This window comes from Pteropus alecto, unplaced genomic scaffold, assembly GCF_000325575.1.
Source record: "Pteropus alecto unplaced genomic scaffold, ASM32557v1 scaffold17, whole genome shotgun sequence".
Classification (NCBI taxonomy): domain Eukaryota; kingdom Metazoa; phylum Chordata; class Mammalia; order Chiroptera; family Pteropodidae; genus Pteropus; species Pteropus alecto.
Genome location: NW_006440645.1, coordinates 4,008,607 through 4,024,226, shown reverse-complemented (window position 1 = coordinate 4,024,226; position 15,620 = coordinate 4,008,607). Strand labels below are relative to the sequence as shown.

Sequence of the window (15,620 nt, the reverse complement as noted above, 5' to 3'; positions counted from 1 at the left end):
GACCTCAGACACTTTGTTACCTACACACAAAGACAAAAGCTGGGACACAGTGGGAACTCATCATAAGAATCTAAATCACACAAATCCAACCACGGCTTCCTTCACAAAAAGAACAGAGGCTGCGACTCACAAAGATTACGAGCCCGCATCCCACCATCAGCGTGTGGCCGCGAGTCGGGTGGGAGTTCCGTGTCTGCTGTGCCCTCGGTGTCCCAGTCCCTCCTAGGGAAGCACCCACCACATGAGGGTGAGTCCCACTGGCGTCACTAATTCGCCCTGTCTCCTGATGCAAGCGGCGACTTCCCGGAAGTGAAATGGATCTGGACAGCTGGTGGGACACTGACGGGCCTTAAGCGTCAAGCACGCCCCTGACTCGCCAGGCATCCAAGGTCATTTTGATTCAATTTTCAACTTTTCGTTAACTCAAAATGGAACTCGACTATAATTAATTTGTTAAATTTACTATGTATCCATCCTTTCTGGAAATAAAAACCTACCACTAATGTGTATTTTCAATATTAAACAGCAGGCCTTAATTGCCCAAAGTAAGTTTCCCAAATACAGTGAAAAGCATAAAAGGGTAAAAACAAAATTACAGTTGTTATAGAAAAATATTTAAAATGAGAGTTTACCAATGGGCAGCACATCCACTTCCCTTATGAGGCATGACTACCCCGTTAATTGAAATATACCTCATCATCGCTGAACACGTAGCGAAGAAATTAAAAGGATGCTAAACGTGCAACTGATGTCTGCACTGGACATAAAGGAGTTGTCTGCTACTTTTAGGAAACTTTCTTACTCATCGTTTTGAAGACCAACGTATCTGGGACTAGGAACAAGCATGACGCGGACGTTCTCGAGCTTCCCCTTCACAATATGCATGAACTGGTCGAGGCGGCTGGAGGGCGGCTTCGTGGTGTACGTTAAGAAAGCATCGTCGAAGTTGATGCACAGAGTCTGAGGCTGGTGATGGTTTCCGAAGGCCAAGCGCCCCTGGAAGCACAAAGAGACACTGTGCTGCACAGTTCAGACCGCACGGTTCCCTAGACAAGCGTTTTCAAGCAATGACTCAATGATTTCGCTTTACAACTATACATATTTAAATTATTCCACTGAAAGACCTGTGTTTAAAGAAATTTGAAGCACTTGTAAATAAATAGCCTTTCGGGTCTAATAAATTTGTGCTAAAATGGTATTAGTGTTAAAATAATTCTTTCACTCCTTATGAAAACTGGAATCAAAAAAAAAAAAACCAAAATTATTTTCTTAAGTGAAGATTATTTTTGCAAAAATAAAAGTCTGTTATTAACCCATGAAACAGTAATTGTAGCAGAATTTACTTACTGTGCTCACATTGACTTTTATGACTGGAATAAGTGATCTCCATGAAGATGTGGGGTCTTGAGATTCCGTTTTTACTTTAACTCTGGGAAGAAAAAATAAAAACAGACATATATAAGAAAAAAACCTGCAGATACAGTTGACTTCCTCACAGTACACATTATTAATACCAGCCGGACTTTTCCAAATATATCTAAGGACTGTTCCAGTAAACAAAACAGTGACCATCTAAGAAGGTACTAGTAATCCTAAAATGTTTGTTGCAATGCCCTCCATCATGTGTCGGTTTTCAGATTGGCAAGATATAATAACAAAACTATGTTTTTTAGATGCTTTAATATCAAAAGTATAAATTATGACATGCTGTCATTACATCTTCCATTATGCCCGTTAACACTATAATGCAACACTTTACAAGACAGGCAAAAATATTAAAACAACAAATGACCAAGGTACAAGTTACTTTGATGTTTTCTACTGTTTTAACCACTTCTGACAACTCAGCTGATCCTGTTCCTTCCCCAGTCCCACCACTTTGTACCAAAATAATGTCCTCCCAATAAAATGACAGGCTAAAACAAAGAAAAAAATTGCCCATACACACAAATTTAAGAAATGAAAATTTCATAGCAATTCACTAAAGAGTTCAGACAAAAACATATCCCTTAATATAACTCGGTGACTCCTAAATCACACTTCTGAGGCCACCCCCACTAAGGTGGCCCCAGGGCTTAAAAATGAATTCAGAACTGACCTCACTACCTCCCCAAACCTCCTCTTCCTCTAAGGCTCCCTGACGGAGCAGGACAACTGGTTAACCTAGAAATGTGGCCTCACGATGTCTCATCCCCTCACTCATTCTCCACATCTAATCCACCCTATCTCAGGGGCTCCTTTGCCCAAGTACCTCCAATCCATCCACTCTTTTCCCTTCCCCTTCCTACCAACGCAGCAGGTGACCCTCTCTTCCCTGAAATGTTACGACACCCTTCCTGGCCTCCCTGCCTCCTCCATTCTCATCCCCTCCGCTCACGCCGCAGCGTTACTGGCCTGAGGTAAAGCCAAGTGTTGAACAACTGGACCCTGCAAACCATTTGAGTCTAATGTGTCCCCTCAAGTGGTCCGCTCCAGCATCGGCAAATAACTTCTCTACTGCACAGGACGTTTCTCCTCTAGGGAAGACTCGTCCTTGCTTTCTTTGCCTAACCCTGTCACCCTTCAGGTCCCAGCCCTCCCTGACCTGTGTGTGCCCATGGAATATTATTCCTGTCCGTATGGTAACACTTCTGGCACTAGAATTTCCTATTAACTGTTCTAACTCCCATACTAGGCTACAAATTTCCTCGAGGCAGGACAGCTGTCATATTCCCAATACTCACAGTACCTCAGCTCAATGCCTGGCATTGAATATTTAATATTTAATTAATAATAAATGTCCTTATCATCTATGTAACAACCTATTAGATATGTAGGTATGTAAGGCTCTTCGACATTCAAAAATCAATTAACATTAACCAGCTAAAAATGAAAAATCAAATGATCATATCGATACATGCAGAAAAATCATTTCACAAAATCCAACACCCATTCATGATTAAAATCTCTCAGTAAATTAGGAATAGAGGGAAGCTTCCTCATCTTGATAAAGAATATCTGCAAGACACCCTCCAGTTAACATCATACTTAATGGTGAGAAACTAGAAACGTTCCCACTAAAATCAGGCACAGAGCAAGGATGTCCCCTCACCACCCCTTTTCGACTTTGTATTGGAAGTTCTAGCTGATGCAATAAGAAAAATAAAAGTATACACATTAGAAAGGAAGAAATAAGGCTTTGTTTGCAGAAGACACATTAGTCTATGCAGAAAGTCTAAAAGAACTGATCAAAAAAACTGTTAGAATAAGTGATTACAGCAAAGTTTCAGGATACGAGGTTTACAAGTCAATCACTCTCCTCTACACCAGCAATGAACACGTGAAATTTGAAATTAAAAACACAGTAACATTCACATTAGCATCACAAAAACGAAATACTTAGGTATAAAGTTAACAATACATGTACAAGGTCTACGTGAGAACCACAAAACTCTGATGAAAGATATCAAACTAAATAAATGGAGAGATAGTCCATGTTCATGAATAGGAAGACAGATATTGTCAAGACGTCGGTTTTTCCAAACTTGATTTATAGATTCAGTGCAATCTCAGTCGAAATCCCACCAAGTTATGTTGTGGACAAGTGATTCCAAAGTTTATATGAAGAGGCAAAAGATCCAGAATAGTTGACACAATAAAAAGGAGAAAAAGAAAACTGGAGGACCGACACCACGTGAATTCTAGCCGCACTGTAAGCGACGGTAACCAAAACAGTGAGGCACTGGTGACGAAGACAAGCCATGCAATGGGACAGTGCCCAGAAACAGACGAAAGCACGTATCTGCACATGCACCTTCAATCTGCATGTGCATGTGTACATTTATGCACGTGCATTCAAAAACATAAAATACAACTTGATAATAGTAGCTATCAATATGGAAGGAAGAAGGGCTGGTGAGCAGGAGAACAGGACTTTTTTTTTACATTACATAATTCTGTATTATTTGAATTTGTAAAAGAATTATACAATTATTTATGTGAATAAAAGTCTTAGTTAATCTACAAAGAAAGATTAGGCTGTGATTAGATGAACAGCGTCAAGGATATCCTAATGAAAGCAAATGTTTAAATGCTGGACGTTAATAAAATTCGAGTATGACAATGAACCTTTCAATTTTGGACTGGGTTCTTGTCCTTCCATTTTCCCGTGTTTTATCATCCTCTTTCTTAGGTGGAATTATTGTTGGCTCCAAACCAAACATTTCTTGAAGACGTCCATAAAGATCCGAACGATTATAGACATGAAATTCGAAGTCATTGACTGTGATGTATAATCTAGTTTCTGCCTTCGGATCTAAAGACACCAATTACAAAAAAAGCTCTTAGTCAACTTTAAAACATTAGTAAAAATTTCTGTCAAATCTTTTTTCACAGCTATAGTAACTCAAATTATTTATTGTAAAACAGAATTCTATGATAAAGAGAATTATTTTAAAAATATGTAAAACACTGGCAAAAGAAAGGAAAAAGTTGATGTCACTAGAGCATTTTAATTTAGCATTCTAAAACAACAGTGATTAATAAACCCACATATAAAGGGATAGATGTTCCCTCCACTGAGGAAACAATCTCAGAGCATCACAGGTCAACCAAGGACAGAAGGCAGTCAGCGCTTTCTTTTGTTATGGACCAGACATGTGGTTTTTGAGACTTCTTTTTAAACCTTTATCCATTTTTAACCCTATAGAACAAACTCAACTGAAAGACAATTAAAATGAGATATGACCAGTTAGAGCAGTTTAGTTTTTAAAAGGGGTAAAGAGAATGGTTATTAACTTTTATTTTAGTTTAACCGTGGTTTAAATTGTTATTAACTTTCATTTTAGCTTCGCCGTGGTTTAAATATGCAGTGCATGCCTGTGAGAAGGCACCAAATTCCACCAAAATTAATTTCTTCTCAATTATTAGCAAAAAAGGCATATGATACGTTAAATACTCTAAATAAGTATGAATTTTAGTTTAAACAAATGAAAAATACACTGCCACTCATATTTCAAAAATAAAGTAAGGAAAATAAATAACATTCATTTTTACATGGCAATACTTATAGCTCTACTCATCTTGGTGTTTTCATTATTTCCTAAGATAATTGATAAAAAGGAGATAAACCTAATCCTTCAAAAGTCTAATGTTTGGGAGCTGTAACTTTTCTGGTATTTTTAAAATGTCTCTTGACCTATGTATTCTATTTCTTCAGATTTATCACATGACTAAAAGCTAAGACAAGCCCCTAAACTACGATATCGAGGGTTTTTACCCCTTTTTCTTGCTGTAGGTCAAATTTTTTAAAAGTAGGAAATAAACTAGTTTTTAATACAAATGAGTACACAAAATACATATGCATTCTAATACTTGATAATAAATATTATTACCCACTTTTTACATAAGTAAATCAAACTCTAGCCCTCATTGGGTATAAACCTTTCCTCGGTAATCATCCAACCCTCTCCCTAAAATGCCAGAGTCAAACTCTGATGTCTAAGAAACGTCCCCCACTTGACACATCCATCTCATCGGCTGATTTTCCCACGCGTACCCGTCCCGTGGCATCCTCCAGCTTCTCAGCAGCAAGTCAACCTTTCCCACTGCTCAGGCCAAGAATCTGACTGCTCCTTCTCTCTTCCCTGCCCCGGACACTATGAGCAACTCCTGTCAGCTTTTCCTTCCACATAGCCCCACACTCCAACCCCTCCTCACCACTCTGGCCCAGGTCGCCATCGACTTTCACTTCTGATGCAGCACGACAGCCCCACCCAGAGTCCCTGCTTCCGCCCTTACTCCCCTCTGACTGTGCTTTCCGCACTGGCCAGACCTTCAAAACAAAGAAAAAACAAATAAACCTAGCTAGGGTCACGTCACTCTTCTCTTCTCTCACGTTCTAGCGGCTTCTCCTCTGCTCAGACTAAGAGCAAGATCCTGTAAGCGACGTCTAAAATCCTATGGGCCAGTGCTCTTCCCTCCTGATGCTCACTCCGAGCGAGCGGCCCCACTTCTGGTAATGACAGGAACACGGCGACCAGGACACGCTCCTCCGGGACTGGCACAGTCACTTGCCTCCTCGCCCGCTTCGTGTCTATCTATCCGCTACCAGGGCAGCCTTTCCTGACTTCCCCTGGGGCTTGCCCCGCACCCTACCAACCCGGCCCTCCCCCTCCTCATTCCTCCATGCTGTCCACAGTCACCGGCTGCTTTGAGTCCCTCCCACTCAGCTGCTTGAACGGGGGCATCCGTCAGAGGAGGGACTCGTTTTGCTCACTGCTGGATCCCTGGCGCCTAGAACAACTTAGTATAGGGAAGGGCTTGTTTGTATGGCAGGAAACAGAGCACCCACTACAAGTCCTACCGCTGAGTAAAACTAAAACATCCACAAATGGATCTCTGACTTTTCGACAACCCGACGTGTAAAAACATAATAAATGCAAAGTAGAATCTTTTTCTATTCCCATCTTGATCTATCCAAGTAGGAATCGATTATCATAAATCCTTCAAGGTCATAAACAACTCAATCACAGTTTACCCCGAAACTCATTTAGGTCATGGTTTTGGTTTTACTTACAGAACAGTTTAATATAATCCTTGAATACAAATGCCTTGATCATTAGGATCAAGACTGTGCAGACTGGTGGATGAGCTGCAGAAGCAGCAATGGGGAAAACCAAGCGTGTGGACCAGCCCCTACGTGGACCCGCGGTGAAGAACAGACAGTGGTCTCGTAACAATGGAAACAGGATTGCTCCATTCAACAGAACTGATTCTCTCCTTTCAACAGAACTGATGTAAGAACACGGCTGCATTAACTCGTGAAGGACAGCAAGACGCAAAGACAGAGGTACTGATGTCTGAACGTATTTTGACAACACTGACAACACTAAATATTTAACACTAAAACGCTGCAAGATCCTTCAACAATCCCCGCCCCGTTTCCAAAGCTTTTTTTTTGCACTATTATTGAGTCACCTTCCCCGTAGAGTGCAAACTCCGTTAGAGAAGCGTTTACTAGCACATCCCTGGTGCCTAAAACGATGCCTGGTATATAGGAGGCCTCAACAAATAGGTTAAATCGTTAAACAGAGACAATACGTGGGGTTTTCTTTAACCAGGTTGAACAAAATGCCTAGATTATTCTTTTCCTCCAAAAAAAAACACTTTAGAAAAATAATGAATAAATACTGAGTCTGTAAGCAATTTAAAAGCACCTATTGGTTTCATATTTTAACAGAGAAAGATTTAGCTGACTTCACATCCCATGTTTAAAATTTATTCTATTGTTTCAATCTGTTTCACCTGAATTAACAATATCCCAGCCAGCAAGCCGTGTGCTCAAACAGCAGATCAGATCTCCAGGCCTGGTTAGTCCCCATGCTTACATGGCCTGTACTAGGGCCTTTGGCTGGGATCTTTTAGGCCAATGACCTGCTTTCTGCTATCCCCAGGGGCAGTCTATACAGCATACCCTTCCCGACCTCAAGCCCCAACCCAACATACACACATAGGCGCAAAGTCCTGGCACACTCACAGCGTCACCCTCACAGAGCCCATCATGCAGAGGCGCCCCACACACATGTGCCCTGTTAACCTGGAAGGTATCCTTATAAATAAATACCGCCCCTAACAGAGAGACAAGCACCTTCTCAAAGACAGAGGGACACCTTTTCCAAAGGTACGTATCTCTCATAGACGCGCGTGTGCACATACACACACACACACACGCAGAGCTTCTTTTAAAAAAAACTGGGGACTTCTGTACTGAAGTCTCCAGGAACTGGAGAAAAGTGGGACATAAACAGCAGTAAGGATATAAAATTGGTTCCCTGTAAGCTGGATCTCATTTACGAATGATGTACCTGAGACAGGCACCTCAGCCACGCTGAGACTCGGTTTTCTCATCTATAAGATGAGATATCTCTACCTACCTGCGGGATTGTTGTACACAATAAATACTAGTTCCCTTGTCTTTGCAGTTCAAATTCTTACTAGTCACATCAATTATGGAATCACAAAGTTATAAATGACCATGTAAAATAGAGTGGTGGAGTTTTTTTCTATTGCAAACAATGGCGCACAAAAAATATAAAGGAATGATGAAGACAAAATAATTTAAATATTCTCAAATATTAAGAATATAAAATATCCAAAAATTATATTTCTGTTCTACATTACTATCAGAACTACAGAAAGCAAGCAGGGACATAGAAATACATTAACATTAAGAATAACAAAAAAATTTCAAGACACAAAGAACTGGCAGGAGAACCTGCCAAGGACGGACCAGTATTTGAACTACTTCTATTAATGTGGGGTGTCTGCACCTGTGGTGGTGATTACATTTTCCTTACATCATCTGAAATGAGCTAAGTTCACGTCGCTCCCCTGCTCAAAACCCTTTAACGGCGGGGGCTGCCAGGTGTTCAAGATCCTTTTACACAGCTTCCAAATCGCCCCTCAGCATCCCCCACCTCACATTTACCACCAAACCGAGTCATCTGCTCATTCCTTAACATAACCTGCTTTCTGCCCCCAAGCCGTTGGTCGAGCCAGGTGGAGCTACCCCGTTCCACTCCACCTCCAGCTGCACCCCTCTCCTCCCGGTCGTCACCGCGCACGCTGCTTAAGAGGTGGGACTGTCACGACAGCCCCTCATCTCCGGCTCTGCCTCCCGGCAGACAGCATCCCACCACGACCCCGCCGGGAGCACACCGACTGGTCCCCAACAAAGGTATCACTCTGACGGCGGTCCTCAAAACACACCATGTGCGCCCTCTCTTTTTTAATTACAGTTGTTTACCAGCATGTCTCCCTTAAACAGATTCAGCTAACACCCATTCCTCTTATTTTTAACCGTCCCCTCCAGTTTAACACAATGATCCCTAAGTGAATGCAAAATAAATGCCTGTTAAACAGGTAAAGATTTTTATCGAAAGCTACCTCTTTCATGAAGGATTTGGGTCAGTTACTCTTGACCTCATCCATGTATTTTGGTGAAGAGCAATCCACTTTAAGGAGAGGAAATATTTCATGATAAAGTGAAGTAATTATTTTCTTCCAAAAAAAAAGCTATGAACGATTCAAGATGGTATTCCACGTGTCTAAGGAAATTCAGTAGGTTTAGCTTGAGAACTTGCAGTTGCCCCTTGAGACTGCGAACGCTTGCATTCCTCCCGCGAGCTGTGCTCAGTGTCTGCACGTGAGAACCTTCAAGAACTTGCCCAGGCCACATCTGATCCGCTTGTTCTGTATCATCAGGGGCACTGGACCGAAAGTGGGCAGGCCTGGGTTTCCGTTCTGGCTTTACCAGTCATACTCACAGGGAATTCTGTTTTTCCACCTGCAAAATGAGGGGTCTCCAGATGGATAAAGGATCTGGAGACAATCCTAAGTTGTTTCTTAAGTGTGTCCCCCGGATCCTGGGGTAGAGAGCATGGCGAGAGGGGAGGTCTTAGGGCAGAATGGCCTCCTCACCCACATCTCCCTCTATAAATATACAAAAAGGTATTTTTTAAATTTTTTTTTCAAAAAGGCTTTTTTTTAAAATCATGAACCAGTTATATAAACAAAGAGAACTTCTGTTTCAGTTCCACTGCAATCTTGTTAACAATAAAACCTATGTTAATTAAACAGCTTTTTTGAAAAAAAAAAAAAAAGATTGAGTCAATAGAACAAATCATCTAATAAACAGAAGCACAACCTGCAGGAGAAACTGGGCTTCTAATGGAAACCCATCCCTAAGGACAAACCAGGTGAGCTTTACAAACTAAATTGGAGGCGGCCACACCAGGCCTGCTCAGAGTTAATGAAAAGTGCCAAAAGCTGGGACCAAACGTAAAGGAACGTGGCCGTGAGGGGTGAGGTCTGGCCATGTCTGAGGTACACGTACGATACCTTTCCTCAGAGGCCACCCTTCAGGCTGACAGCCAAGTAAAACATAAAAAATAAGAGCGTTCTCGCCACATGATTTAACATGGGTAATAACAGTGTAGGAAAGTGACTCAAATTTTGAATTTATTCATATTTTTTATGAGAAGTCAAAACTTATAAGGTTCCCAGGGCACTGATACGTTGAGTATCTGAAGAACAATTCTTTTTCCTATGAGAATGTTTATAGCAAGTGCCAAGCAGAGAGGTAAAAGGCTGGCTGGACAAACAACACTGTAAAGTCACGGACCAGGGACCGTAAGTACCACACGGACGGCCTCAGCCACAGATGAGACCGCAGGAGGCTCGCTGCGCACGCCCACGGGACACTTCCATCACGTGATCTCAGCGCACCTCTGTGCAAAATTATCTAATAACTCTACGTTTGTGAAAACTTTTCCCGCACGGGAAATCTGCCCATTAACCTCTCCAGACGTCCTGACTTCGTTAATCCTACAGGCACCAAGTTCTCATCAGTTCACACCAGCCTTTTCAAGGAAGAGGACATCATGTATTCCAACAAGAGGGGGGAAAGTTATGTGGGAGCAGGGCAATGACAGTAAGAAAAAAAAAATGACTAAATAATAGTGAAGTAATAGTGACATCTACAGTAATTAAGGCCAGCTCAAACTTCGAAGCTCAACAAACTTGTGGAACTTTAAATCTGTTCTCTCATAGGAACAAAGTTATGATGGGAAGATTCCTAGGTAACCCCCCCAACACACAAAAACACCATTTCAGAATTGCCACGTGGGGTGCCAGAAACACAGGTGGCCCCGACGGCTAGGCAGAGGTGGGGGTCGCGTTCCCTGCCGACCCTGCTCCCCCAGGACCCACCCGACACCTCCGGGAGCAACACAGCTGACCCTTAAACTGCACGGGTCCAGTTACACGCAGACTTTGTTCAATGAATGCTGTAAATGTGTTTTCTCTTATGAGTTGAACTTCCTTTTCTCTAGCTTATTTTATTGTGAGAATATGGTATATAATACATATAACATATGAAACCTGTGCTAATAGACTGGTTATGTTATCGGCAAGAGCTCCAGTCAACAGTAGGCTATTAGTAGCTAAGTTTTGAAGAGTCAAAAGTGATATATGGATTTGCAACTGCACAAGGGAGGGGGCTGGTCAGTGCCCCCAACCCTTGCATGGTTCAGGGGTCCCCTGCAGTTATCGAAGTATGGGCCAGGGACCCGTGGGGTGCTCCCAAGGCCCTCTCCAGAGAACCAAAGGGTCAAAACTATTTCGGTAGTGTTATTATACTGAGATGTTTGGTTTTTTCCTCAGTGGAGTTTTTTTAAAGGTTCCACGAAGTATGATACTTCAACAGACTGACTGAAACAGGGGAGAATTCACTTATCTTCTATTAAGCCAGACATTAAAAAGATTTGCAAAATATAAAATAACACTTTTTTTTTTTTGGCTTTGGAAAGTTATTTTTCATAAAATGTGTTATTTATTTTAGTATGTAATGGAGTATCGCCACGTGGGGTGCCAGAAACACAGGTGGCCCCGACGGCTAGGCAGAGGTGGGGGTCCCCCCTTATTTTAACGAAATAAAAATGTTTTATAATTATCAGGCTTAATTTCAAATGTAGTAAAATAAATATCGATATGTTATAGAAATAAAAGCTTTTTGGGGTCCTGAATAACGCAGAAGAACGTAAAGGGTCTTGAGAACAAAGAGTGTGATAACTGCTACTCCAGAGAGTAAAGACAAGGTCTCCTGTCCCTCGAAGCCCCTGGTACGGTCAGCGTCAGCAGGAGGGTCAGCCGCAGACCAGAGCACTCACAGAGCCGTGAGATAAAGGTCTGGGGAGAAACTGTGAGATGTTGGTAGAATACCGATGATCCAAGGAGAACCAACCGGAAGACAGTCTAGAGCCCACCTGTCCTCTTTTCTGCTCGTCCTTGCCACACTAGATAAATAAGAACTAGCAGCAGCATCAGGCAGAGGCATGAATAAAGGACATCGAAGCTGAAAAGCAAAGGCGTCTTAGCGGAAGGGTTAAAGAGTGCTGGAAAGGCCGCTGGACCACAGTCCTGGTTAGGTCCACTGACGCGGCAGGGGGTGAGGCCAGCAACGTGGCTCAGGGTCATGTGGAGGGTGGCCCTGAATAAATAACAGCCTAAGTAACCACATTTTACCAGGCAAGAGGAAAGCTGCTAAAGGGTTTTCGGCCAACGGTGATAAAATCAAAGTTTTGTAAACTCCAAAGCTTTTAAAAATATTTTTACCTATTATAAAATGTGAAACATTTCAATATCCATAAATGTAAACTGACTATATGATTAAAGATTTCAAGCACATGAAAAAGTAAAAACTCACCATGTTGTTTCTGCTTTGGGTTATACATTTTCCACCACCGAAAAATTATAAATCCATCTTGAATTCTAAGCAAAATAAATTACAGAAATGAAAACTTATGTAACAATTTACTTAACTCATTTCCTAATTACTTATTATAAATGGCAAGCAATTGATAATGAACAAGGAAATATGAAAAATTCTCAACACTGGCATGCCTAACGATTTCATAATCTTCCAGATAAAAAAAAAAAGAAAAGATCTGTATAGGTCTAAATTCGATTCTGCCACTTGGGTAATAACCAGATTACATTCAACAGGAAAGGGAAGTGCTAACAGAAAACCTTTTTCTTTTATAAATATTTAATGGAGTAAAAACTTCATAAACAAAAAACCAGATCTTTAAAGGGGGACATGAGCACACTAGGGGAAACTTTTAAAGATATTCTTTCATTTCTGTGATGATAAACCCCTCATGCTCCAAAAGGATGAACTTACAGCAGCTTAGCTTTTACTTGTTATTTTTAATTTGGAACTAATTTTAGACTCACAAAGAAGTTGCCTCTGCTGTTTTAAGTGAAGTATAAACGTTCCGAAACCCCAGCACCTCTCAACTAATTCGAAACTTTCAAGTTCTAAGTTTTAAGAAAATCACAAAAATAGAGAAGCTTTTCTTTCAAAGCTTACAGAGGAAAGATGATATCAAACATATTATCATTTCTCATTACAGATTTGAGTTTCCTTCTTAAAGTGAAATTAGAGATGTTAACAGATGCCGAACAATTCTAAAAACTCATCACCTCGTAAGGACCTGATGGGTGAGCGTTATCAGCACCTCTGGGCCTTAGTTTGTGTAACAAATGACCACCATGAACTCTACACCGGCAGTGATCAGGTAATTCAATGGTTCAATTTTCCATCTTGGAATGAAATGAGATACTTCTAAAAGCTGCTCTTCGGTAAACTTTTGCCAGTCTAAACCTTAGCTAAATTAATCCACTGATAGAAACATTTTAAAACATCAATTCACTAGGCACGATTTACTAAAAACAATGATTTTTGACTTATGGTTTTATTTGAAGAAGTAAATCATATTAAATAATCATAATCAGAAAAAAATTTTACAATATTTCAAGATAGTTTTTAATTTTTTTCTGCTTGTTTTTTTTGTTTACCTAATAGACATGTCTTCTGTAATGTAATAGATTTCACGAACCATGACTTTTCCAGAAAGAACAGAGAAAGAAAAGGAGCCTGTGTATAAGAAAAACACAGTGATTAACGTGATTGTTTTGATAGACAGTAGAGCCCTTAAAGCTTAAAAGAATCGAGCATTCGATTTATCCGATAATTACACGCTCTCTCCTGACTCCCTTCCTTATGTTTACGGCCTCACTAATTTCTACCCTCCTTCCCTCAGAAAGCCCAGCAAGTACCATTGCTATGGATCGGGCTACTAAACGAACAAAAAGGTCAGCGGTTTAAACACTGCTTTATATGACTGAGTCCCTTAATGAGGCACAGCCACTAAATAAACCCCAAGCAGTGACCAATTCATCACTTTTCTCCATTAGTTCAGGTGACTCCAGGAACCAGTCATTACCTCAAATTAATGGAAGACGACTTAGGTTTGAGAGAAGGTTATATATAACAACTAAGAGGTACGTGACTCCAGGGAAGGTGAGAATGGCTCTGTTCAGTGTCCCCTCTCCCCTCGGCCACTGGTTTAGGGCTTTCCACAGCATACCGCTTCCTAATACACCATCCTATCTATACAAACCTTCCACTTACGAGTAGTCAGAAACTAAATTAATAAAGCAGGCCACAAAATGAAATACACAAGATGATTCCAACTTACAGATTTTTAAAGTACGAGTTACTTTAAAAAAAAAAAAGCAAAATAACTTCATTGAACATTAGAAACTCTATATTTTTCAAACTATTTTAACAAGCATCTTTCCTAAGCAAAAAAGGTAAAAAAGTTACCGTAGAAACACTTCCAAGGAATAAGGTAAGGACATAACCTGTCCCAGAGAAATTCCAATTAAAGTACTTTACCTTTCATGAAACGAGGCTACAGTTCCAAAGCTACTTCCTGTCTCTAAAATGTAAATTTCTGATATACACCTCAAAATTACGTATAAGAAAAAAATGCAGTGTTACTCAAAACTTACCAATATGGATATAGCCATGTTTGTATAATCTGTTAAGAACCAATGTTAAAATAAGACCAACATTCCGAGAATTATAATATGTGAGATAAATAATCCATCCACAGGACAAAATGGTAGCTGTTGGGAGAAAAAAATGCAAAAGAATGTCACTTTCAAGCACCTTAACATCTTAGTAAAAATTTGTTAGTAAAAGGTCATTTACCGCATTCAGAAATGATAGAATTCACTTCCACATGGTAGTATGTCCTTAGTGTAATACCTGGAGCTCTAAAATCAGAGATCAATTCCACTTTACCCAGCTCTCCTCATTCTCTTTTAGTTACTAACCAGAAAAGAAATCTAACTATGGGAGGTGAACACACAGTGTAAATATTCATATGCCTTACTATTAAAGTGCACAGCTGAAACTTACTGGATTTCGTTAACCAATGTCACCTTAAAAAATAAAAAAACAAACAGATTCCAATCAGATCAATTAAAGCAATCTGCTTTCCTTTTTGCCTGTTTCCTTTTTCACTGCTTTGCACTGTTCTAGTTATTAAACATGAGAAAGCCCGTATTTCTGAATATTCTGAAAAATATCCACCTTTAGTAGGCTAAAAGTTCATTCCCGAAGTATTTCCTAAAAACTAAAGTCACTTAAAAAGAAAGAAAATTGATGATTTTTTAAAATCAAAGTCACTGTTTTTTAAATCAATAGATTCTTCTTTTAAAAAAGTAATGGAAATAAGGGGAAATTTCAGTCTACTAAAGGTATATCTATCTGTATTAAATAGGACCTCATGCTATTTGGCTGTGATTGGTAAGCTGGTAACTTATTTTTAAGAATGCCTACTTTTCTTGAATATGCTGCAGTAAATGATATTCCAAATTTGACCATCTTTCAAGAGCCATAGTCACTTATAAAATTTATAAGATTCCCAAAAAAACCTAGCTCATGAATATACAAAAGATAAAACATAAGAAAGCCTTTTCTGATATTTTTACTTGTCTATTTAAAAAGTATAATAATTTTCTAAATCAAGACAAAGCGATTTAATGTGTAACCTTTTAGCAACATTTTAGCATTACATTCTTAACTTTTTTTAAAAAATTACTTAATATAGATAAAACAAAGCAGTAACTGAAAGTCAAAATACATTTTGCACGGTAACTTGGATGGTAATAGCTTTGATGTAGCAAGTGCTATGAGCTGTCCATAAAAATTATTTTTAGAACAATTC

General features: G+C 40.0%; 1 protein-coding gene across 14 annotated transcripts in view; it reads right to left on the bottom strand.

Annotated features, from left to right (window-relative positions):
* The window catches only part of KIAA1109 (KIAA1109 ortholog), a 146,105-nt gene that overhangs the window by 115,887 nt on the left and 14,598 nt on the right, over positions 1-15,620 (bottom strand). For all 14 annotated transcript variants that reach the window (XM_025050937.1, XM_025050938.1, XM_025050947.1 and 11 more), the window contains 6 exons: positions 14,398-14,514; positions 13,399-13,477; positions 12,245-12,309; positions 4,108-4,294; positions 1,348-1,429; positions 803-996 (listed from right to left, as the gene is read on the bottom strand). In XM_025050937.1, the coding sequence (XP_024906705.1) occupies positions 803-996; positions 1,348-1,429; positions 4,108-4,294; positions 12,245-12,309; positions 13,399-13,477; positions 14,398-14,514 (724 nt within the window). The remainder of the gene's footprint in view (positions 1-802; positions 997-1,347; positions 1,430-4,107; positions 4,295-12,244; positions 12,310-13,398; positions 13,478-14,397; positions 14,515-15,620) is intronic.